Consider the following 27,067-nt stretch of genomic DNA (forward strand, 5'->3'; position numbering starts at 1 on the left):
TTAAAAAATGCCTGCAAATTAAACTAACTACGGACATAGGGTATCATTTGGTTTATGGAGTTTAACATCCCAAAGTGACTCAGGCTACGAGCGACGCTGTAGTTAAGGGCTCTGGTAATTTCGACCACCTGGGGTCCTTTAAACATGCACCGACATCGCACAGTACACATGCTTTCAACATTTCGGCTCCATTGAAATGCGGCCGTCACAGCCAGGATCAAACCCTGGTCTTTCGGGACAGCAGTCAAGCACCATGACAGCATAGCACGCTTCTCATAGGTCACCCAGATAGCATGCTGTTATCTGGTTACAACAGGATAGCTACCAAAACGCGTTCCAAAGGGCATCATGGAACACTGCTATTCCTTCAGTGTCTTGTCTCTTTGTGGTGTTTTAAACTACACTTAGCTGAGAACGCCTTTGAGCACAAGTCACACTGGAATGGTTTTTCACCCTTGTGCGACCGCACGTGTGCCACAAGGGTTGCCTTTTGTGCAAAGGCCATGGGGCACAGCTGGCACTGGTATGGCTTCTCACCAGTGTGGATGCGGACGTGTGTTACCAGGTGGCTCTTTTCTACAAATGCACTAACACAGTGGTCACAACGGTACGGACGATCACCCGTATGGGTGCGCAAGTGACTGTCCAAATTGCTCTTTGCTGCAAATTTGCTGGAACAGTGGTCACAACGGTACGGACGATCACCCGTATGCGTGCGCTGGTGTCTGTCCAAATTGCTCTTTATAGAAAATGTGCTGCCACAGTGGTCACAACGGTATGGACGATCACCCGTATGGGTCCGCAGGTGTCTGACGAGGCTGTTCTTATAAGCGAATGTGCTATCACAGTCACTGCAATGATACGGGCGGTCGCCTGTGTGGGTGCGAATATGCTCCACCAGGAGTGATCTCTTCTTGAAAATGTTGCCACATTGGGTGCACTGGTGAATCTGCTTGCCTGTGGGCTTGTCCCGGTGAGTACTCATGCTTGTACTAATGGATGGCACACTGTGGTTGACAGGGCACTTTTCATCAGGTGGATTTTCTCCAGGAAACACGCCAACGTTGTGGTCTGCCATGACTGAACCTGCATTTCAAAACCAGAGCACTTTCATTAAAACCTAGGGCCCAAGATGCCAGAGCTTGTTTATGACTAGGGAACAAAAGCCAAATTTAGTATCAAGTCATATCTTATTTTCCAGCAAACATCAGGATGCAGATTTTGGGCCCTTCAGTCGAGAAGGACTGTCCAGTGGAAGTAAATCTTCCAACTTCTTGTATATATGTAAGGAACATGGCAAAGAAATAGTTCCCACCAACCCAAATGTGCAATTATTAGTAGTCTGCAAATATTTAAATATTGAATATGAATAAAAAGATGTTATGAAATATTAATAAGCAAACATTGCCCGGAGTTCTTTTTCAAAAAAGTTCAGGCCTTTGCAACCAAAATATAAAACACTATACTGACTCAGCACTGTACAAAATACAATTGTGTGCACAGAAATGTGTAGTGTTTTATTAGACAGCATTAACCGAGTGTTTTATTAATTTCTGGGTGATTTCCAGCTCTGAACTTTTTATATGTAAAAGAGGAGAGATGAAAGTTATAAACACAGTAAAAAAAATAAATTGAATTTTTAAAATGAAAATCGCCGCTTTTTGACAAACATGTCCCTTTAATAATATGCAACAGGTGATGTGATCATGCAATATGAGTAAAAAATGAAATCAGTGAATTCATGTGATCCAACAATTGAAGGTAACATTATGGGTAGCAAAACCTCATTAATTCGAATTTCGAGGGACTGGAAGAAATTACCGATTTATTCAAAGGTTGAGTTATAAAATGCCCCTTCCCACACCACTGACAAAAAAAATGCAGTGAAGCCTTGCAACGAAGCTCAATGTGCAAACAGTGATAAGCCTGTGACAACTGTGCATTATCGGTGTACTGGAAGAACAAGACACAATGTCTCTCTAATGTAATCACAAATCAGTTTTCGTTTATCATATTCATAATATGTTAAGTTGTAGAAATAATTTGCACATATTGTGAGGTATATTTTGTGAATATTTTCTGGATGCACTAACTGCTAGGGCCTAATGCATCCAATTTGTTGGTCCAGCTGGATCCAGTGAGGTTCATTGGTTGGTTGGATAAAAACACAACTGGAACCGATTGTAAGATCCAAATAAAACCAGTTGGAATGTCCAATCGGTTCCAACGAAAATTTCCATAGCTTTTTTTTTTACTGTTGCTACAGTAGCAGGAGGCAGTAGAAAGTTAGGTGGGCTGATGAGATTCAGCAGCTTGCAGATATATCATGGGCACAGCCGGCAAAGGAGAGGGTTAATTCGAGAGACATGGGAGAGGCCTTTGGCCTGCAGTGGGCGTAGTCAGGCTGCTGCTGCTGGTGATGAAAAGATGTGTTCTCAATCTATGATAGTTTGAAGCAGGTGGTTACCCGTCATGTACTCAGTTCATGTGATGTGACCAACCCACCAGCAGAATTTTGCCTGATGTCCAAGCCAATCAGTGCCCGTATGATAACGGTCCACCCGATGAAGGACAGAAACAAATTACATTGCACAGTTTACCTGACAGACACCTTAAACCTAATATTTGAATAATTTGGAAATATTTTGGTTTTGCCATGAATGGATTAATGAAAGTCAGCATAGTATTCGATTTCTGCTAAGTATTTCAAAATTTTCCAACATTCAAAAACTGTTAGATACTAATTTCTCGAACTGAATACAAACCGAATAACAAACATGTTATATTTATAATAGAAATTTCAAATATTTACACAACCATTCCTATTTGCAATATCTACAGCTTCTCTTATGTCTGTACCATGACTTAACTTCAAGGCCTCAAACTCATTCCTGTCACAAGATGAGTAACTATCTAAACAAATCACAATTTAGGCCTTTAGAGGACTAAAGGTAGCAAAACAAGCAAATGAAAGCACACAAAAAAGGCTGTGGTTATGGTCTGGATAAACCTGAAGTGACGTGATAGCTACAGCTGGCCGAGTGGAACTGGCTCAGTCGAATTGCAAAGTCAGTCCTTCGCTGCTCCGTTTCACTGGACACCAGACACCAAATATAATGTGCATATAAAAACGAACTGTGACTGGAGGGATTAAAGAGAGCATAGTTGTGAAGTGAAATTTCCTTCTTTGAATTCTCCCTACAGTTGGCATTTGAGCCAGGAAAAAGCTCATGGTTACTAGCAGACCGTAAGAGTGCAAAACCCTCTCATCTCAAAGCTGGTTCATACTTTGTCACATATGAAACTAACATACACATTGTAATAGAAATAAGCACGGTTCCATGTTAACACACAAAATTTAATAAAAATGCGTCTAAAGATAAGAATGCTACACTTCATTACACAAGCAGACACATATTGCCACAAACCTAGAAATGAAATAAATGTCAAGGTTTGTGTTAAACTCATGTAGGAATAGATATTACTTAGCCAGCTAGTGTCAGCAATGTTATACACATGAAAAATATCAACAGACTTCTATGTCCAACCACAACAAAGCAGATCATATTGCGAACATTGAATTAGCAACCAATTATGGCTTTCACTCGAGAGCAGGTAAAACAGAACTGGTTACAATTCAACACCGAATATCCGGCTGAGCAGTAATAAAAGCTGCTACTGCAGATTTGGTAGAGATGCTGTGATCACAAAGCCTCAAACACTACTAAAGCAAAAAAACAAGAAAAAGACGAGAAAATAAACAAAATAAAGAGAAATGCACACGCATGGCACTGTAACAACAAAGACAAGGCGAGACATTTCGAAAAATTAAAGGCCCTTAAGCACCAGAAGCGAGATCTCAAGGATGGTTGACCAAAGGCACATGCATTCAATGGCTACTCACTGCACAGAACGTATTTCTTTTACTGAACCTTATTCTTTCAGCAAATATCTTGAAAGATTATGAAAAAAAAATGTTCTGCTTGCATTGTGCTCCATCAAATGACAAGGTGACCTGCATACGTATACCCTTCTTTATGCTTAGACCATGTTGCCCATGGTATCTTAAACAATAATCATCGTTGATGTCCCAGTATCTGTGCTCTCGATAGAAGGGGCATCATGCACCCCATTTGTCCATATATACCACGCACTGAGGTCTGTAAACAAGCTATTTTACAAACTATGAACATCAGGCCATTGAGTCTATGAGGATAGGTATTGAAGATTTCTTCCTGTGGTAGCATATACCCCTTGGCTCGATATCAGTCTGCAAAATTAAGCAGAGAAAAACAGTGGAAGTAAAATACAAACTGCAGTGCCACAAGAAGCGATGCTTGAACACTTGCTTTAGAAATGACTGTACAACAAAACACACAAAAAAAATACTCTGGACTAACCATTAGTTCTCGACAGAAAAAGATAGGAAAGATAATGGACAAGAAAGAAAAAGTACTATAGGCATCTTGCTTATGATATGCCTAAGTAGGTTTGAACATGACATTTGCTGTATGCTTTAGTGCAATGCCACATAAAGTATCTTCTACAATGTTTGTAATTTAAGCCTTGGTGACTGGGCATGTTGGATTTGAAGACTGATTTGGTTTGCCTGCAGTTTCACCCCTTTGGATCACTGAATATGCTCTTCTACAGAATGTGAGCAATAAGCTATATGCATTTGCGTATAGGTTGACTGCAGTTGATTTGAAACATTCTTCCAGCATCTTGTCTTCTCAGCATTGGTTATAATGCCTGCAAAATAAAGAACAGCAAATTAGCTCATGCAGAAGCAAAGCTTCAAAGCCATAGCAGCATTCTTTGTATGCATGCTTTGTGTATTCCAATACTCAAGTTCATATTGAAATTGGAAGGGGAAGAGATCTGGCTGTACTCATAGAGCAAAAAAGACAAGGCCTGATGTACTGTGTTTTGTGTGCAAACCCCAGACAATGATTGCCCAGGATGCATTTGAATGGCCAAGAACACTGAAACACTTGGAAATGTTAATGTTCGCAAGAGTTGTTCAGAAAGGTGCATTGCCGACAGCAGGCGCTTCTTGGCTTGTCTGCACTGTCTTGTAAAATAGGCAGAGCAAAGCAGCATAAGCCTCACACGATGCCGCAAGCAGAGCTGCTTCCAGTACAATGATAATATCTTAGTCATGTCCAATAGAAGTGGTAGAAGCATATTTCTTGTGGCATAATAGTGGATAACAAAACAAATTCATTTGGTAGAAAGGAACTCTTCACTTTCAAAACCGCTCAGTGGTAGACTGTAACTTGTGCCCACTCTTAACGTTTTTCAGTGTCAACACCTGATTAGCGCTGTAGACTTCCAAGTAGAGATTGCTGACAATAAATCATTACCGAAACGACACTCATGGTACACACTGCATCAGACGGTTGTTCCTCAAAGTCCCGCCACTCTATCGAATTCTGCTCTGCAGTCCCTATGCTTCCTGATCTAGAGTTCAAGCACACGCACAGTAACCTAACTAATGCAGATATTTACAGGACAGATTTGAAGTGTAGAAGCATGCATTTAAAAAAAAAATTCTCCAACTTTCCCCATCTCCAGGGGAGAACATAACAGTGATATCCTAACCAAAGTCCCTTAGCAGCCACTTAAATCACTGGACAGCTGCCGTTCATACATCCAACACGAGTGCTTAATGACTGGAATGTTCGAATAGCGCCACTTCACGGCGAACAACTTGCTTGGTTTACCTAGAAAGAAGTCAAGTGCAATGCCAACTGCAACAATGCCAGCGAAGAGACTCATTTCTCATTGTGCACATAAATAGAGAGCACCGGCAGCTAGAAAGAAGGCCCTTAATTGAATCCCCTGCACGGTGGTTGTTCTGCCTTTCCAGTCATAAGTGGTTCACCGTTCCTTCTGCCACATGAATCAGTGGTGAGGCCAATACAGTGCTTTAGTTGAATGCAGTAAAACTGCTAAGGCACCAGCATGAAAACAACAAACAATACAGGAGCCCTTGCAGTCTTACCGGAAACAGGAAACAGCTCCATTGCCTTTAAAAGTGAGAGTGCATACACTGGAGGAAAGATACACAGGTAGAAAGTACGCACTCACTGTTAGGCCAATGAGGCCATTTTGTTGCCCCCTCAACACATTTGTTGCAAGAAGGGAAGGCCTTTGAGTGGAACCCCTAGTTTTAAAGCAAGAGGTTTCTTTGCAAGAGCGTTGGTACTTACCTGATGCCAGCAACTAAGCTGTAAAAGAACTCATAAGGAATTAGAGAAGTGGATGCACCTTGTGACCAAATTAAAAGGTACAAAACACCGGTAGCAGACCGACAGAGCCCCAGTGTGGGGTAAGGCCCAAAAAAACCCAATTTTTATCCAATTCACCTGCAACCTATACACTACCGTAGCGCATATGTTCATTCCTGAATTCGCTCTGCAGTGTCATCAGGATTGGTATTAAACCAATTCATGTAAGCAAAGTATCTGTTTGTGTGCACCACATTATGTCCCCCAACACAATAACTTAAGCCAAAATTTCGGCCTACCTAGAGTAACAAGTTCTACTAGCAAAGCAAGCAGATCTGAAGCACCACCAGAGAAAGCTTGAAAAAGGTACTTTCTTTAGGTGTCATCACATTAATACAAAAAACACAGCCTGGTTTGAACTAGAATGACACATTTTGAGTGACAATTACATTACCTTTCAGTGTTTGACAAAACCAGTAAAAAAAGGTAACAGTTTATTTGCATTGAACAGAAAAATGTAGCCCATGGCAACTTAAATGTGTAATACAAAACACGAGGAAAAGAATTCCACCTACAGAGCATGGAAAGACAGACACTCTTAATAAGACCGACAGCTTAATTTTAGGCATCAATACTTTTTCACCACAACAAAAAGCTTACTGTCTAAGGTGTTCGACTCCACAATGGTTTTGTGACAAATGCGATAAAAAGTTTTTACCAGGAATTTTTCAAACAGTCAATGAGCCTGTTTCATGTGCCCCTATGCTGGAAACAATGATCAGTGAGCATGACGACAATCATGCACCAGAAAAAAATAATGAACTAAAGCTGACACAGTTACAGCCGTCAAATAATAATTAGGCAGTGATGGTAGAGCACAGCGACGATTTCAGTCTCCACACCCAGAGTTGTTATGTACAGTGATGTGTACCTCCTTGGAAATTTCAGTGGAACATGGCTACCATGTCAACCAAGAAATGTAAAACACTGTGGCACCATCTAGGAATGAAAGTTGAAAGCACATCATTAGTGATGCAAAAATTGAAAACTGAAAAATGGTTTCTGAGGAAAGGAAATGCACAGTAATTGTCTCACTTATGTCATGGACACCCAGGACCACACCACAAGAAAAGGGAAGAATGTGGGAGTGAAAGAAGAAAGAGAAAGAGCTGCCATAATCCTGTCCAGAATAATTTTGACCACTCGGCGATCTTTAATGTGCACTGACATTGCACAGTACATGGGCACTCCTGCCTTTCACCTACATCGAAACGTGGCTGCCGCAGCCAGGTTCGAAACCAGGAACTTCGGCTCAGTAGCCGAGCGCCCTCACCACTAAGCCACCGTGGTGAAGGGAGCATTTCTCAAAAGGTGCATTGGAGAGAGCATAAATTATAATCAGATATGATGGACACTTCTTATCCAGAAATAAGTAATAGTTTACACAGGTGTGGTCATGTTATGGGATATACCGATAACAGCAAGGTTTCACCACGAGATGGTGCTTCAGTAGGTATGATGCGTTCTCATTGCAACGGGCCTAAAGGCCCCGTTCACCCAAAAATCAATTATCAGTGCTGCTGGCGTTGTGAGCGAAAAGTCACGGGCATGGCTCTGCCAGGCAGTCCCCAGAAAGTAACCTAGGAGGCAGCTGGGCCACCTAGGTCATGTGACCTTATGGCATCATCACAACCTGCCCACTGGGTAGTGAGAAAACTGCACACCATGGCACATGGCAGCTAAATTAATTATTGGTCACTCGGAAGGCAGAGCTTAAGTGTCCCCTACAATTTATTCCTATGCCAATTTAACACTACAGATCCTTATTTCTCTAATTACAGTGCTTAAGTTTTACAATATCAATAGAGATCTTTTAATTTCCATCATACTCTCATGATATGTTTTGTTTTTGGTGAGTTGTCGTTTCGTTTAACACATTGCCGCCAATGCTGCGGATACAAATAAACGTGCCGAGAGAACACATAAGAAAAATTACAACCAGCAGTGTTTACACAGAATATTTACAAACACTAAACCCAAAACAAAATAAAATAAAGCATATATCCCATTCAGCAGCAGCAGCAGAGAAAATGCTTCTGCTCACAATGTATCACTAAATGTTTGATTACAATGGAGAAACTCCTAATTCCATTCCATCATGACATATACTCTCATCAGAAGGTTCCAAGGATGTTGTTAAGCTAACAAGAAAACCAGAAACAAACAGCAGTGGAAACCAGAAACAAACAGCAGTGGAACAAGTTGGAGCTTGATCCCAGTACATGAGCAAAGACAGGATATGAGCAATACTAAAAGGTCCAAGGGATAAAAAGCAAGATCAAGAATACCATTAGCACATGCAACTGCCTATTTCTCCTCTTTCAGGCAGATTTCAAATAGCAAGGATGGAAAAAAAATTGGCAGTGGCTTAGCTCGGCTATGCCAGGTTATACGTAGCGAGAAATTGATCTGTCGATATCGCTGCTGAACAGCGGCCGGGCTCTCTTTCTCGTCACCCATGCGAAACGACTGTGATACGGCCACCGTGTCACCTCCGCATTTTATAGACGCAGCAGCACGTGGCATCCACGTTTGTCATGCGCAACCTCAGCAGCAAAGGCTGGCCAGCTGCTCCTCTCTGGTTGCTGTGCATGCGCACCACCGCTCTTGCACGTGATGTCACGCGCGGCGCCATGGGTAGAGTTAGTGCGTGGCCGCGGCAGTGCTCCGATGTCACGCGCGGCACACCTGCTGCTCCTCTACGGCCACCACGCATGTGCACAACTGGCCTCTCCGGACCGTAGCAATATGCTCGGCCGGTAGCCAAGTGTAGCTCTCGCTGCAAAAAAATAGTACAAATGGCATTGTGCTTCAGGATATGATTACAAAGTTCTAAACCTGATGTTTTTCTACGGGCTCCAAAAAATATCACACAGGGTATCATTCACAATCCTGGCCATTTTAGCCACGGTAATGCAATATGAAGGCAAGATAACCGCTGGTGCTTGAGGGTAACAGAGTGGATTCCAAGAGAATGAAAGCGTAGCGAAGGTCGGCAGAAAGTTAGGGGGGTGGATGAGGTTGAGAAGTTTGCAGGCATACGGTGACCGCAGCTGGCTAAGGACAAGGTTAGTTGCAGAGGCATGGGAGAGCCCTGCAGTGGGCGTAGTCAGGCTAATGAAGTTGATGAACTAATTGTGCCCAATTCACCACCTCATTTCTTGTTATGCACTCATCTCTGCCCATGCAAATAATTGAATATGCAGCTATAAAGGATGTGAGCAAAACGTTGTGGGACAGCGTAGTTGGCAGCATACTGGCTCTGATGCCCGCAAAGTGAAGCACAGCATAGTCACATACACAGGTGAAAAGCCTCAAAGACATAAGGGCATTGTTCATCTGCAGACGCAGGCAATCGTGCATTGGAAAGGCATCTGGTGGTAGTGCTAATGCTGCAGGTGTGCACATACAACACATTACTGCGATTGCATATGTTAATTTATAGGCCATAAATATCAATGCACTCGCAACAGAAAGGTCATTTCTCAACAGCTTGTGGTCGTTGGCCTAGATTGGACTGTAAACAGAAGAACAGAGCCTAATAAGTGCATAAAAAACCCAAATGCCATTAGCATGAACATTTATCTGCTGTGAGAGTTCAACAATGACAATATGGCAGCCCTATGTTGATTTAGAGGGCAGATTAGTGAAGTTCAGATGGCCTTGGGTAATAAGGGCTCTTCACAGATCAAGTCTGTACTAAATGGACCGTTAAATGATTTCGAGGGTCATATTCTAATGCAACAGATCTATAGAGGTGGTCTTTATGGGTATTCGAGTCAAATTGAATAGCTCTGTGTGGACCCTATAATTTACAAATAATTTTTGTAGCGAGAGCTACACTGGACTACCAGTAGAGCCGGCAGTGGCCAGGAGAGGCCAGTTGTGCGCATGCGACATTACCATGGCAACCGGAGAGGAGCAGCAGGTGCGGCGTGCGCTTCGCCGTGGCGGATGAGCAGTTGTACGTATGTGCCGATACCATGGTAACCACAGAGACCCCACAGGTGCACCGCGCGCTTCGTCGCCGACTCGCCGCGCTATCACCGGAACCACGCATCACATGTGCAGCATTGAGCATAAAATGCGGAGATGTAATGGGCGGCTGTATCGCAACGTTTGATATGGTGCACAGAGGGATAGTCCAGCAGCAGCTAAATGACAGTATAGACTAGATAAACTCTTCCAATCCTAAGGTTGTCGCCTGGCACTTGGCTACTATGAAAAGGAGAAGAGAGCAGCGGAGACGGCCGAACAGAGATAGGAACAGCTTGTCAAATGGATATGTTTTGCATTGGCAACTTTTTATATTTAGTACTCTATTTTCTCTAGCATGAAAAATAAGTTAATAATTTTTAAATTGTAACAAATTACTTTCTCATAGCTGCAATCACCGTGCACAGTTTGAGCTATTCTTGACAAAATACGTTACGAACGTCAACGAGATGCCGGCGTGCCCGGTCCGCTGATGGCTGTAGTCACGGCGAGTCGCGGCAGTCACGGTCTTCGAAATGGAAGTTCGTTTTGGGTGATTGGGCAATTATAAATAAATAAATATATATAATGTGACCATGCCCGAAACGCCTATGCCACAACAGATTGAGACAGAAAGAGAACGTGCTTAATAAAAGGGGAAAAAAATTAAGCTATAACACGTGCTCACGATATGTTCGCAGCATATGCGTGTCGGCACATGCTATAACCGTTTCGAGTTTTGAAGGAAGTGTTATTGTTCGCCACGAGAGCGCCTGCGGGCGTTTTCACATGAAGTGCACACAGTGCGATCGGAATGATGTTCACCGATAAGCCAACTTCCATCTAATTACACATTACGTTCACTTTTGTGCCTAATGACTGTGCTATGTGCTGAGCCGAAGCAGCATTTATTTCCTTCTCGACGTCCCTCCAAGGACAAAAACAACTTCCCATTTGGTTTTTAGCCACGACCAGTTCTGTCCAGTTGGCCCTCAATTGGGAATTTTCGCTTCCCACTTGACCCACATATGGAACCACTTACTTCCCAGTTGGTCCCCAGTTCCTACTGTTTGGCTCTCGACTGGGAATTGATGTTTCCCAGTTGGTGGAAAACTTGACCAATTGCCTCCCGCTTGGTCCCCAACTGGGACCAGTTGGGCTCCAACTGGGTTTCCAAGTGGAACCAGTTGGCTTCCAACTGGGACCAGTTGCTCTCAGTTGAAAACTGTTACTGCCAATTGAATTTCCAGTTGAAGATTTCCAACTGGGCTAGAACCCTTGGCTTCCGCATTCTTTAATTCCCCCTTCCTTTTGCGATTTCTAATCTCGGCCCCTATTCTCTTTCCCTCTCATTCCTTTTTTTTTGTTCCCCTGAATTTCGCTCTGCCATGCTGCTTCATTTTTTCATCATATTTTTTTCGTTTTTCAGGTCAACGAAGCCAGTCGTACCACGCCACCGGTTGCAGCTGGACAGAAACTCCTCTAGTTGAAACATTGGTAAGCACTCTGAGGCTTTCCCCTCCCTTGATGGAAGCCAACAGTCACCGAAAACAAGGAGCATATGTTTTTTTTTACATTGTGGTGTTCAGTAATGGGAGATTCATAGGGTAAATATTTAAAGATAATCGTTTCAAAGCAGAAGGCCTTCTTCACTTTGTGAGTGCCAATTAAGTCACCATCTGCACACCCTCTCTCTAATATGTAAACATAAATGTTGCCACATTACGTTAATTCCACCTTTGCGTTGTTGCCAATAGTCAGCGACCTACAGTTGCAGGTTACAGTGTCTTAATAGCAGTGGACGTGGTTCCACTAGGACTGCAGTCAACCAAGTGGCCCCGCCTGCCGTGCCCGAGGGGTTATATCACGCAAGGATCTTCAGCTGCCCAGGGATCCAGGGAGAACCTGCGTGTGAGAGACCTCATGAAGACGATTAGAGCGAAGCTGGCGAGAAGAGGAGAACGGCGTCCGGTGGCCTGCCGTAATTCCCCTAACCATAGCATTTACTTGACATCTGTTCCACGCCGTGTTCCCTGCTCCATATAAAGCCTGTCCACTTAACGCTATACTAAAATATTTCTTTCATGCAGTTTGGTTTCAGCAGTGAAGCGGTGTAATATGTAAATTTAGTGCTCACGTAACATGTACAAAGAGCTGCATGCGACTCCTTTGCGGTTTTATTAACCTGTGTCTCTTAACCATACTAGCCTTCCCGACGAGTCGAAATGGAAGCGACTGAACAAACAGCTATTGCAGTTTCTGTAAGACTGCGTGACCGCAATCAGTATGTTTACCGGTATACCTAGCTGATTACCACGTGGTTATCTATATTTACCAATGTATGAAAAAATGCAAAAGGCAAAAATTTTGTTCCTTCCCCCTTTGAAGGTGTAGTTGTGCAGTTTTGGTGGCTCAAGCCGATTTAAAATAGCATTTTCTTTGCCTCCTATTGACTGTACACTGAAAGGAAATAAATTAAGATTATTTATGTACAACATTTTCGAGTTAACAGTAATGAAGAATATCTACTTGAGCTGAATTTTCTTTCATTTCTACTGCACACAAGTATACACGCTCATTATAGCCTTATGTGCGGAGGTGCTCTTATGTCTAAATTACTGCAATCTTTTTCTTCATGGAGTTAAGTGTATAACTGCGCCCTTGTTTTTGAATAAAGCTATCCTAGTTGTATATATGCTGCACTGCAGTTCGGCAAGGTGGCTTGATTGCACTTCTGAGCTCACTTATACTTCCACAGTGACTAGTGTTACAAGAGGCTCCCATAGATGGCCAGCCACACCAACGACGAGTCGGGTCTACGCCAAACGTAGGAGCAACGCGCCAGACGAACGAGCCGTTGGCCCCTGCCCTCCTCCTCACTCTCATGTAAACACGGAGCAGACGACGTCTCGCGTTGCAAGCATCGCCTCTCGAGCTGCTGCGCAACAGACCCATATCTGCATTCCTCCTGATCAGACCTCTGTAGCCGAGACAGAAATAAAATCTCAGTTATCCCCCAGCACAGAAAAGTCCTCAGTTTATTCAGCCATCCCTATATAAACAGGCACGAAACATGATGTCAGAAGTGGGATTCAAACCCACGACGAGGGCGTGGGTTCAGAAGCAGAAGGTACTGTATTCGCGATACGTCTTCCGAATGAGAATGCAGCATCTCGAACAGTAGTTTGATAATTTTCTCCCAAACTTGAAATTGAAAGCGCGCGACTGCGGGTTTGGAAACGAACGGTATAAAGTGATCTGCGACCAGATCGTCTGAGGAATTCAGGAGAGAGCCCCAGCGGACATCCTAAAGATCAATGATCCAACCCACGAGAAAGTTGTCAAAGTGTGTCTTGCTCACGAGGCTACAAAACTTCAGATGAAAGCGTATAAAGAGGGCTCAGCTGCAAGTGAGAGTGAAATCAACGCTGTAAGGATCGAAGCATAATCGTCGCACCTTGAATAGTAAAAGCTCCAAAGAAAAAAAAAACCTCTTTCGATGGCGATTGCAACAAAATGCAAGTACTACGGAGGAAGCCACGAATGCAAAGGAGCAGCCTGCCCAGCTTGGAAGCAATTAAGTGTGCATGAAGTGCAAAAAGAAGTACCATTTCGCAGCAGTATGCGAAAGCAGCAGAGTAGTGGCTCATCTGGAGGTCAATAGCGATGAAGAGGACTAATTGGCAGTGAACAATGAAAAGACCAGCTCAGTCCACACACTCCTAGAGGTGAACGGAAACGAAGTAAAATTTCAAGTAGACAGTGGTGCGGCAATTGACGTGATAACACCCAAACACGTCCGTCCACCACAGCTGAGAGCGAGCTCAATGACACTGCGGGCATGAAATGGAAGCAAAGTTTGCTCGAAAGGCAAAACCCAACTTGAGGTAACAGCCGCAGATGGAAAGAAGCATGTCCTGGAATTCGATCGTAGTTGTAGGAGATGAGCTCACACCTCTAACTGGAAGAACAACAGCAGAAAAATTGGGTCTCATAACAATTTACTACGACTTAGTAGCAACATTTGACACTCCAGAAGAAGACCTCACAAGGAGCTTAGTGGAAAAATACCCAGACGTTTTTGGAGAAGCATTAAGAACGCTACCGGGACAAGCACACCTTGTAACTAAACAAGAAGCAATCCCGAAAGCCATAACAAGCTGCAGAGTGCCTGTCAGCATAAAACCACAATTGGAAAAAACCCTGGCGATGATGGAAAAAAGAGGAGTCATAAAAATCCTCACCGAGCCAACGCGGTGGGTTAGCCGAATGGCCACGGCAACAAAGAAAAATGGCGACATGAGAATCTGCATCGACCCACAAGCGCTAAATGAAGCACTGGAAAGAGAGCGCCACACGCTGCCTACTCTCGACGATGTCCTACCGGAGCTTGCAAAAGCCAAGACCTTTTGAAAATTAGATCTTCAAGAGGGATACTGGAAATGCTGCCTCGATGAAGAATCAATCCTCAAGACCACGTTCCAAACGCCCAATCGTCGATACCAAGGGCTCCGCCTACCGTTTGGACTAGCGGTAAGCAGCAAAACCTTCCAAAAAAGACTGCAAATGGCATTTCAAGGCTCAACGGAGTTCTGTGCATAGTAGACGATATTCTCGTCTACGGAGTAGGTGAAACTGAAAAGGACGCGGGTAAAGATCATGACAGCTTGAAAACCTTCTTCAGCGATGCCGGCAGAGAGGAATACATCTCAATAAGGAGAAGACACGACTATGCACAGCCACAACCGTTTTACTAGGACATCTAATGACAAAAGAGGAATGAAAGTGGATCCTGATAAGACAATGGCAATTCAAGAAATGCCCCAACCAACTGATATGCAAGGCATACAGCGATGTTGTGGAATGATTAACTATCTCTCCAGATTCCTGCCAAGAATCTCACGAGTGCTGGGGCCACTGAGAAAGCTCACAGTCAAAGACGCACCATGGCTTTGGGGAGAAGAGCAAGAACAAGCATTCCGAAGTGCTAAAGAGGCAGTGACAAGAGCTCCTATTCTCGCATACAATCCTACAGGAAACCCAGTCGAGACACAGTGCGGTGCCAGCGCCCTCGGACTGGGAGCAGCTCTCCTTCAGGACGGAAAACCTGTCATTCGCCAGCAGAGCACTAACGCTGACAGGACTGCTCTACCCACAAATAGAAAAGGAAATGCCAGTGATCGTCTTTTCAACATACAAATTTCATCAGTACACTTTTGGAACAGCTACAACGATCATAAGTGACCACAAACCTCTTCAGTCTATCATGAAGAAGAGACTAGATCAAGTCCCAAGATGGCTGCAAGAAATGATACTCCAAATGCAAAGGTACAACAGCACCATTGAACACAGACCAAGGAAATAACCACTGCTAGCCGACACAATGTCAAGGGGATTCGTTCCCAGTGTAGACAGTGAAGGTGAACTCAAAAGCATCAACGTAGTGAACGCAAGGAAACTTTGGAGAAAATTCGCGATGCTACGAAGAGAGATGACTCCCTGCAAAAGCTAAAAGCAATCATCGTCTCAGAATGGCCACAAGCAAAGCACCAAGTGCCGCGAGACATGCAGGTCTACTACCCATTCAGAGATGAACTCACAGTTGAAAATGACCTCATTTACAAGGGATTTTGGCTGCTCGTCCCAATGTCGGGAAATCAAACAGAAGCTTCACGCAGCCCACATGGGAATTGAGAGCTGTCTTCGCCGTGCACGTGAGTGTGTTTTCTGGCCGATGAACGCAGAACTGAAAGACTACATTGCAAGATGTGAAGTGTGCCAAAAGCATTCGCGTTCCCAGCCGAGAGAAACTCTCATGCCTCACCCGGAACCAAGGTACCCGTGGGAACGAGTCGGATGCGGCATCTTCGAGCACAAAGGAAAAAACTTTCTAGTGACAGTTGATTACTTCAGCAACTGTTGGGAAGTGGACCAACTAAAGGCAACCATGTCAAACTATCTGATACTCAGGCTGAAAGTCCATTTTGCCAGATACGGAATACCAAGAGTGCTAGTGAGCGACAATGGACATTCAGTTCTCCCTAACATCACCGAAGGGGAGCTGACGCATTGGTTATCTGGAGCAACATGCATAGCAAAAGCTTCGATAATTTCGCATTCCCGTCTGTTTCTGGCCCGACCTATTACCTTGGTGTTTTTTAGCATGAATTAAACTGCCTCAGGAATAGTAATCTTTGGTTGTTGTAAAGGCACGTGTTGATATTTTATTATTATATATTTTTCCTTCATATCGCTCTTGTCAGCGTCGTGTGCTCTTCCCTCTTCTGTGTATGATTTGGCGTTAAAATGTGTTTATAGTCATGCTTCTTCAGAGAATAAACAGTTGTTAGAAAGCTCTTGTCTTGTGTGTTCGTAACTTTCCATATTTTGGTAGCGCTCACCAATACCTTCAAGGATGCATTTCCAACTAGCCTCAGTTGTAGCTCTTTTGACTTTAATTTCCAGTACATCGGGCCTGAATGTTCCTCATCTTCCTCCCCTACTAAAAGTGCACTATTTCGTCAGAATCATCGCAGAAGAAAGGTTCCACACTCGCGCTCTCTCATACGCCCTCAGCCATGGAATTTCCAACCCAGTTCTGACAGCGATGCTTGGAAGTATGGCCCCTGCAGAAAAGACATCCAGACGGCTCTGCAAGATTCTTCGAGCAGAAAGCTGGAGAAAAATACGGCTCTTCAGGATGCACATCAACGTGATATGTGCGACTTTCCTGGATGAAGCAGCCTCGCGACAGATGACAAGGTATTTCATCCAACACGCCAAAGCATGCGGCGAACAGCTATGGAAAGCGAACTTTGCTAGTCTTCCAAAAAGACCAAAGTAATTTCTGTTTAATGATCACGGAGCAATCAACCTTTCGGGGTGCACGCTGCCTCAACAGGTCAGCAACATCCTAGACAAGAGACCAAAATTTGCACTTCATCCGAAGCCCGGGCCGGCTGAGAACCTCGCGAGGATTCATGAAATAGCAGACAGATTGCCCAACAAGGAAAGAGCGGCATGCATTATTGAAGCAGTGTGAACCATCAGACAGGCTAACCAGCTGAAGCCACGAGACAACACGACAAAGGATACTATCACCTTTCTGAGAGACAACAGCCTCTGCCTGATGACTTCAGACAAGACAGGTCGGTTCGTGGTCATTGACAGAGGCGTGTATCAAAGTAAGGCTTTGGAAGGACTAAGAAAGAACTTCGATCCCGCCAAAATCAGCAAAAATAATTTTGCCAAACTTCAGAGCAGTGTGGCTTTGAAATGCGGCTCCGCCGGAAATGAAAAGCTGCAGAAACAGATCACAGAGTGCAAGGCGACCTGTCTAAAGCCTTTCTTCACAATCAAGACACACAAAGAAGGCATGCCTTTCAGGGTCATTGTTGAAGACCGAGGGACCTGGCAACGCTGCTTGTCTCAATTTTTAAGAGCCCATCTTTCGATCCTTCCGATTCGGGACTCGTTCATAGTTAAAGGGTCTGAGGAAATCGTCAATTTTGTAAGATCAAGCCCCCCGGTGGTGTGCCTTTCAATTGATGTGGTTGACATGTATTATAGCATTCCACGGAGCGCCGCCTTGAAAGCTGTAGAAGAGAGCATTGAACACTTCAGAACTGTTAGATTTCAAAACCAGTGTGGAATGAATGTTAACTGCTTTCTTGAATTGGTTGAATGCTACCTGTGCTCCTTGTACGTGGAATTTTAAGGTGAAATGTTTCTGCAAAAAGGAGGCATAAGTATTGAATCTTGTTTGGTACCTGTGCTGTCCGACATTTTTTTGGCACACGACAATTGGAAGATATCGAGCATACTAAATACGCACAATATATTAGCTTGCTTTAGCTACGTTGATGATTACCTGCTTTGCCTTCCCAACAGCCTAACCGACTCCATAAACGTGGAAGGTATTCTTAATGAATGGAAGAGTGCTTTTCCTGGCCTTGAGTTCACATCTGAAACCCCACAGGGCTGCCAGGTTAGATTCCTAAACCTGCTGATGACTTGCAGTGACAACCACACTTGCTGGGCGTATAAGCCTAGGGCAGAAAAACCACTGTTGAGATTTGATTCTGGTCATTCTAAGATTGTTAAACGAGCTGTAACAACTCCTTGCTTAAAACTAGCTATAAAAAAATCATGCCCCCACTCGATTATTCACAGCATTGTTCAACAGGTTTCCCGATTGAGGGCTAGTGGCTATCCGGAGCAGTTACTTGGCGTCATTGCAGAACGCTTACTAAGGGAAGTTACTGGGTCCGATAAGAATAAGAAACCGAGCTATGAGGGATGCCCCGTTGTAATGCCATACATTCATAACATCTCCCACAGACTAAGGAAGACAGCGAACAAGTACGGAGTTGAGGTGGTTTTTTCAGCTCCCAATAGGCTCATTGGAATGTGCAAAAAGGTCAACGAGAATGAAGACCACAAAAAGAAACCTGGGTGCAACGTCAAACACGACATCACCTATCGAGAGTGTGAAGAAAACGTCATTTACAGCATTCCACTTAGCTGTCAACGAACCTACGTAGGGCAAACGGGTAGATGCCTGAACAAGAGGCTCAGAGAGTACGAAAGATTATGCAAGCAAGTAGCAAAATCCGGAAATCTGGCACCACATTGCGCACACTGCAAATGCACCCCGATGCTAAAAAACACCAAGGTAATAGGTCCAGCCAGAAACAGACGGGAACGCGAAATTATCGAAGCATTCGCTATGCATGTTGCTCCAGATAACCAATGCGTCAGCTTTCCTTCGGTGATGCTAGGGAGAACTGAATTAAACTAGCTCAGGAATAGTATTCTTCGGCTGTTGTAAAGGCACGTGTTGATATTTTATTATTATATATTTTTCCTTCATATCGCTCTTGTCAGCGTCGTGTGCTCTTCCCTCTTTTGTGTATGAATTGGTGTTAATATGTGTATATAGTCATGCTTCTTCAGAGAATAAACAGTTGTTAGAAAGCACTTGTCTTGTGTGTTCCTCCCTTTCCATATTTTGGTAGTGCTCACCAATACCTTCAAGGATAGAAAAAGTGAAGCCTAAAACGCCACGATAGTGATCTGGTATCTCTGTATCCCATTTTTTATCCGTCTGCTACAAAGTGGAATAGCAACTCACTCCAAAACACACTTCAACCCTTTGACACGTTAGGGACACGAATGCGTAAAAAGTGAACTCATAGCTTTTTCCGTGAGTGGACAGCATCTAACAGCGATCTCTTTGTTTGTGGTGAACTTTAAACCCCTCACGTTACAAATAAACTAGATTGTTTACGCAACATGACGAATGCAGTAAATATTATTTCACGAAACAGTGAGTGGGGTAGCAAGACATGTGCCATTTTTCTCCGCACATATTTTGCAGCCAGTTGTAAAATCATTTGTTTTGTTTCAATTTCAATCCTAATGTGCACCTTCGGAATAAAAATTATTTCCCCAATCCTTCGGATGTTTACTTTTTAAGTTGCGGCATATCTAGGTTGGTGTTTTCAACAATTATGACACTTTGTACCCAATTTCTTGCATTTCCACAATAAAACATCCAGTGCTTTGCGCTGAAAAAATAACAAATTATATGTCTTAAGGCACGAAAAATATTTAATTTCGATGAAAACAAGAAATAGAACACCAAAGAGACACATAAAACAATTTGGAGCCGACCCAAATCGATACATCACCACACACTACCGACATAAAATATAGGTGTCCCCACTAGCAGCCGTCTTTGCAAGCATACACGCAGTGCATCAAGACAATTTTTTTCATGTGGGTTGTTGAGGGTACACTGCCATTCTCTTATAAACAGTCACTGCAGAGCTGTTTTGATCTTGATATCTTGAGGTTGGATCAGGTGGAGGGAACATTTTTCATCCAATTTTCTTGGCAATAAATGCATTTTTTTTTGTTGCTGGAGAAACATCAGTACAGCAAAAAAGAGCCACATAACCATTTTTATTGCAAACAATACAGCGCAACTGTGAGCAAACACAGCCCGATAAAGTAAAGACAATGATGCCAGTTGAACCTTTATGACCAGCATACATGTCTAACAAGATTATAGCTGCACTCCACAAATGCTGCACTGTGTTTCTCCACAAGTGTTTCAGACAACAGGAATGCAACCACACTTTGGGGAATAGTTTTTAAGTATGCAGCTCTGATTGCTGCTCATCCAATTGTTACCAACCCTAACTCAGGTAAATGACTGCTGATAAAAAGAATGAAAGCGTCTTTCTCCAAGCCAACCAACAAAATATATCTGTCCAGTTTTGTGTCATTAGTGAGGGAACGCAACCACACAGAGCAGTAATCTTGCAGGCACAGAGCTGACCAATGCAGCTAGTGATGCCAGAAATAATGGGAAGGGCTAAAACTTACACAGATGGGAAACCAAAGAGTACCAATGCTTTTGAATGTAATGTACAGAGCACAAATAAAGGAAATAAGCGCAGCAAAGAGCCGAAATGTTGAGACCACTTTTTGGCAGCAGGTGCAACAAAATACTCATACTCACAAAAAGAAATAAAATGTAAACTGAAAACATGCTGAAAGACTTCTCGCTGCCACGAAGTGATTGTTTCTGCAAGCACAATGGCTGAACAGCCTATGATGAATCAAAGCAACTGCAACTAAACTGGCATCAGTGGTGACAAACCCAATAGCCTTCTTGTCATAAACACCTTGTGAAAATGCAACAAGGCTAGCTTCCATAACATGTACAGCTTACAGAGAAGCTAACTCAAAGCACAATTCCAGCACAACTGCTACTCCGACAAAAAGGCTGAAAATAGGCCACGATATTCCACAAAATATGCCATTTGCACGCCGCACAGAAAGAGCAATCTGACAAGTGATACCAGTGCAGTGAACCTCTTTCAATGTTTATGGTTAAAAAAAAGTAGTTCTTAAAACCTAAAAACAAAAGCTAGCCATGCAATCTTTTGTTCTCTTCTCTCATACATTCTGCTAGAACTAGAATGCCGCACTGAAAAAATCACACAGCAGCATGTTTTCTTTCGACGTTATGCAAATAGAGCTGCTGCAATGGGAATCTGTAAAGTGATAAAACATTTAATGAACACAAGTGTGCTTAGGGCAATAAATCTCAATAAACAATAAGGCCAGATTTTCTTCTTCTGATCTTCATCAGAAAGTTGGGAACACGAGGTATAAATCCTGGATACATTATCACTGAAAACCTTTCTTTAATGGTAAGTGATGTCATCCCTATGTGTCACAATTACCTCTACTCCACACATGTCTGGAAGCATAGTAGGCTCGTGGTTCAACAATAAGAAATAGAGTAGCCAGGTGCCAGTGTAGGGTCAACATTACACCATGCTTGCAAATCAAACTAAGAACATAAGGTTTCATTTGGTTTATGGAGTTTAATGCAACAATGCGACTCAGGCTACAAGCGACGCCGCAGTGAAGAGCTCTGGCAATTTTCAACCACCTGGGGTCCTTTAAACGTGCATCGACATCGCACAAGGGCCTTCAGCATTTCGCCTCCATCGAAATGCGGCCGTCGCGGTTGGACCGAACAAGCATCTTTCGGGACAGTAATCGAGTACCATGTTAGGATAGAACACTTTTCATAGGTCACTTAGCTAGCATGCTGTTATCTGGTTGCCAACAGGATAGCTACAAAAGCGTGTCCCAAAGGGCACCATGGAACACTGCTCTTCCTTTAGTGTCTAGTCTCTTTGTGGTGTTTTAAATTGCTCTTAACTGAGAATGCCTTTGAGCACGAGTCACATTGGAATGGTTTTTCACCCTTGTGAGACCGCACGTGTGCCACAAGGGTTGCCTTTCGTGCAAATGCCATGGGGCACAGCTGGCACTGGAACGGCTTCTCACCAGTGTGGATGCGGACATGATTTACCAGGTGGCTCTTTTCTACAAACGCACTGCCACAGTGGTCACAACGGTACGGACGATCACCCGTATGCGAGCGCAGGTGCCTGTCCAAAGAGATCTTTACTGAAAAATTGCTGTCACAGTGGTCACAACGGTACGGACGATCACCCGTATGCATGCGCAGGTGTCTCTCCAAATTGCCCTTTACTGAAAATTTGCTGCCACAATGGTCACAACGGTATGGACGATCACCTGTATGGGTGCGCAGGTGTCTGACCAGGTAGTTCTTTTTAGAGAATGCGCTATCACAGTAACTGCAATGATACGGGCGGTCGCCTGCGTGGGTGTGAATGTGCTCCACAAGTTCTAATCTCTTCTTGAAAATGTTGCCGCAGTGGGCGCACTGGTGAATCTGCTTGCCTGTGGGCTTGTCCCGGTGAGTATTCATGCTTGTACTATTGGATGGCACACTGTGGTTGACAGGGCGCATTTCATCAGGCGGACGTTGTCCAGGAAACACGCCAATGTTGTGGTCTGCCACGACTGATCCTGCATTTCAAAACCAGAGCACTTTCATTAAAACCTAGAGCACAAGATGGCAGAGCTTGTTTATAACTAAGGAACAAAAGCCAAAATTAGTATCAAATCAAACCATATCTTATTTTTGAGCAAACATCTGGATGCAGAGTTTAGGCCTTTCAGTAGAGAAGAACTGTACAGTACTTGGAAGCAAATGTTTAAACTTTTTGGATTTATGCAAGGAACATGGCAAAGAAATAATTCCCACCAACCCAGATGTCCAATTATTAGTATTCTGTGAATAATTAAATTTTGAATATGGATTTTAAAAATTTTACGAAATATAAATAAGCAGACATTACCCAGAGTTCTTTTCCAAAAAAAGTGTAAGGCCTTTGCAACCAAAAGATAAAACACTATACTGACTCAGTACTATTCTAAATAAAATGGTATTCACAGAAATGTATATTGTTTGATTACACAGCATTAACCGAGTTCTTAATAATTCCCGGATGATTTCCAGCTCTGAACCTTTTATAATTAAAAGAGATATGAAAGGTACAGAAACACTAAAAAAAGAATTCAATTTCTAAAATTAAAATCGCCCCTTTTTGACCCAGATCTCTCCTTAATAGTATGGAACAGGTGATGTGACCACGCAATATCAGTAACAAAATGAAATCAGTGAATTCATATGATGCAACAATTAAAGGTAACATGATGGGTAGCAATACCTCAATTATTCGGACTTCCAGGGAATGGAAGAAATTACCGATTTATCCAAAGGTTGAGTTATAAAATAGCCCCTCCCACATCACTGATGAAAGAAAAAAATTGCAGTGAAGCATTGCAAGGAAGCTCAAGGTGCAAACAGTAATAAGCCCGTGTTAACTGTGCAGTTTCGGTGTACTGGAAGAACAAAAAAGACACAGTGTTTCCCTAAAGTTTCCCTCCCCTTTCTCCATTCCCCCCACTCAGTTTCGCTGGTGCGGCGCGCCACCGGCAGCTGCTCCACATCACGTGACCAACCATGAGACCAGCCATGGCGCCACCACGGTGGCCACGCTGAAGGCTCAAAATGCTAGCGTACTGTAGCTATCGCTACAAAAGTACTCTTGCCTGAGATCTATTACTGAACAAGATGGTATATGGGGGTGTAACGTCCCAAAGCAACTCAGGCTATCAGGGACGCTAGAGTGAAGGGCTTCAGAAATATCGGCCACCTGGGGTTCTTTAACATGCACCGACATCACACAGTACACGTGTTATTAAACAAGAGGCATTCATCATGAGGCATACATTAAAAACATTTTCCTTAATTTTTTATGGCTGGCTTGAAACGATTCTCGCAGCACACTGCAAAGGGTTCCATGTATAAGTACCAGCCATTTTCAGCAAAAAGCTTCACGGCAGTGGTCAAAACAGACACCAAATATAATGTGCACATGTGAACAAACTGTCACTGGAGCAATTAAAAAGAGCATAGTTGAGAAGTAAAATCTCGTCCTTTGAATCCTGACCAAAGTTCACATTTCACCCAGCAAAAAGCTCATGATTACCGGCAGACCGTAAGAGCACAAAACCCTCCCATCTCAAAGCTGGTTCATACTTCGTCACGTATGACACTCACACACATTGTAATAGACATAAACAAGGTTTCCATCTTAACACACGAAATTTTAAAAATTGTGTCTAAAGATAAGAATGCTACACTTCATTACACAAGCAGATACATGTTGTTACCACAAACCTTGAAATGAAATAAATGTCAAGGTTTGTGTTAAACATGTAGGAACTGATACTGCTTAGCCGGCTAGTGTCAGCAATGTTATACACATAAAATATATCATCAGACTTCTATGTCCAACCACAACAAAGCAGATTATATTGCAAACATTGAATTAGCAACCAATTATGGCTTTCACTCAAGAGCAGGTAAAACAGAACAGGTTAAAATTCAACACCGAATATCCGGCTGAGCAGTAATAAAAGCTGCTACTGCAGCTTTGGTACAGATGCTGTGATCACAAAGCCTCAAACACTACTAAAGCAAAAAAACAAGAAAAAGACGAGAAAATAAACAAAATAAAGAGAAATGCACACGCATGGCACTGTAACAACAAAGACAAGTAAGGCAAGACATTTTCAGAAACTAAAGGCCCTTTAGCACCAGAAGTGAGATCAAGTATGGTTCACCACAGGTACATGCATTCAATGGCTACTCACTGCACAGAATGCATTACTTTTACTGCACCTTATTCTTTCAGAAAAAATTTTGAGAGATTATGGAAAAAAATATTCCGCTTGCACTGTGCTCCATCAAGTGATAACAAGGTGACCTGCATACGTATACCCTTCTTTATGCTTAGGCCATGTTGCCCATGGTATCATAAACAATAACCATCATTGATGTCCCAGTATCTGTGCTCTCGATAGATGGGGCATTTTATGCACCCCATTTTGTCAATATACACCATGCACTGAGGTCTGTAAACAAGCTATTTTACAGACTATGAACATCAGGCCATTGAGTCTATGAGGAAAGGTATTGAAGATTTCTTAATCTGGTAGCATGTATCCCTTGGCTCGTTGATATTAGCCTGCAAAATTAAGCAGAGAAAAGCAGTGTAAGTAAAATACAAACTGCAGTACCGCAAGAAGCAATGCTAAAATGCTTGCTTTATAAATGACTGACAACAAACACACAAGTTACTCAGGACTCGCCATTAGTTCTCGGCGGAAAAAGATATGAAAAATAACAGTCAGGAAAAAAAATACAAGAGGCATCGTGCTTATGGTATGCCTAAGTAGGTTTAAGATGACATTTCCTGTATGCTTAAGTGCAATGCCCCATATGCTATTTTGTGCAATGCTTGTAATTTAAGCCTTGGTGATTAGGCACGTTGGATATGAAGACCGATGTGGTTTGCCTGCAGAGTTTCATCCCTTTGGATCACTGAATATACTCTTCCACAGAATGTGAGCAATAAGCTATGCGTTTGCATATAGCTTGACTGCAGTTGATTTGAAACATTCTTCCAGCATTAGTTATAATGACTGCAAAATAAAGAACAGCAAATTAGTTCATGCAGAAGCAAAGCTTCAAAGCCAATGCAGCACTCTGTGTATGCATGCTTTGTGTATTCCAATACTCAAGTTCATAGTGAACTTGGAAGGGGAACTCATGGTTTTGAACTCATGGTTCAAAAAGCACAAGGCCTGATGTACTGTGCTTTGTGTGCCAACACAAGACAGTGATTACCCAGGATGTATTTGGATGGCCAAGAACACTGAAACACTAGGAAATGTAAATGTTCGCAAAAGTTGTTCGAAAAGGTGCTTTGCCGACAGCAGGCACTTCTTGGCTTGTCCCTACTGTCTTGTAAAATACGCACAGCAGAGCAGCGCAAGCCTCACACATTGCCGCAAGCAGAGCTGTTTCCAGCATAAACAATGATAATATCTTAGTCATGTCCGATAGAAGTGGTAGAAGCAGATTTCTTGTGGCATAGTAGTGGATAACAAAACAAATGCATTTGGTAGACAGGAACTCTTCACTTTCAAAACCACTCAGTGGTAGACTGAAACCTGTGCCCGCTCTTAACGTTTTCCAGTGTCAACACCTGATTAGCGCTGTAGACTTCCAAGTAGGGACTGCTGACAATAACGCATTACCGAAACAACACTCATGGTACACACTGCATCAGACAGTTCTTCCTCGAAGTCAGACCAATCTATCGAATTCAATTCAATGTTTACTTTCCAGAAAGTGCCTGGAGGGTGTCCCTGACTAAGGCCAAGAAGACCGATACATAGCAGTATCAGTAACATTATATTTTAGTTAAAACAGGCACGTTACCTCTAATTTTCAAAAGTAAATACAAATTTTGTACAATATTCGGAGCACTGAAAGTTATAGCAGGTAAATAACATAAGTCAGACATCAAACAAAAAAAAACACTTTTCAAGGAATATGGCAAAAACATTACAATTATTTTGCATGAAGTGAAGCACAAGAACAGAAAGAGAAAAAAAAAACAAGATAAGGCGTAACAAAAAGTATAACAAAACAAGTATTACCAGAGGATAGCAATTACAAAAAACTAAATCTCAAATGTATTCTACTCAATCCTAAAGTGTGAGTATTTTTGTTTAGTGTAAGTGGGAGGTTATGTGATAACACTTGATATTTATAAAAAGTTCGGAACCGTGGGATTTCCCACAAATCTATTTCTTGTGGGCACGTTTCTTCCAAGGAGACTGTTCTGCAGTCCCCCTGCTTTTTGATCTAGAGTGTCAGAGCACGCAGAGTAACCTAACTCAAGTAGATATTTACAGGAAAGACGTGAAGTGTAGATGCATGCATTTAGAAAAAAAAGTCTCCAGCTTTCCCCATCCCCAGGGGA

At 42.9% G+C, this 27,067-nt stretch overlaps 1 protein-coding gene across 1 annotated transcript; it reads right to left on the reverse strand.

The window, feature by feature from the left end:
• LOC144102493 (uncharacterized) lies at positions 1 to 22,746 on the reverse strand. Its single transcript, XM_077635756.1, has 5 exons — positions 21,982 to 22,746; positions 14,513 to 14,575; positions 11,336 to 11,466; positions 8,982 to 9,072; positions 1 to 1,081 (listed from the first exon to the last, which is right to left on the reverse strand). The coding sequence occupies exons 1-5, from the start codon at positions 22,630 to 22,632 to the stop codon at positions 368 to 370; spliced, it is 1,650 nt and encodes a 549-aa protein (XP_077491882.1). The 5' UTR covers positions 22,633 to 22,746; the 3' UTR covers positions 1 to 367.
• Between the last annotated feature and the right edge of the window lie 4,321 nt (positions 22,747 to 27,067).

This window comes from Amblyomma americanum, chromosome 8 (genome assembly GCF_052857255.1).
Source record: "Amblyomma americanum isolate KBUSLIRL-KWMA chromosome 8, ASM5285725v1, whole genome shotgun sequence".
Taxonomy (NCBI): domain Eukaryota; kingdom Metazoa; phylum Arthropoda; class Arachnida; order Ixodida; family Ixodidae; genus Amblyomma; species Amblyomma americanum.

Coding starts and splice junctions, on each gene's coding strand:
- LOC144102493 (XM_077635756.1), bottom strand. CDS start 22,632: ATGCGCCCTGTCAACCACAGTGTGCCATCCAATAGTACAAGCATGAAT. Junction 14,576..21,981: donor TAAAACACCACAAAGAGACT/AGACACTAAAGG, acceptor GGGTCGATGCAG/ATTCTCATGTCGCCATTTTT. Junction 1,082..8,981: donor TGGCCGTAGAGGAGCAGCAG/GTGTGCCGCGCG, acceptor AATGCAGGTTCA/GTCATGGCAGACCACAACGT.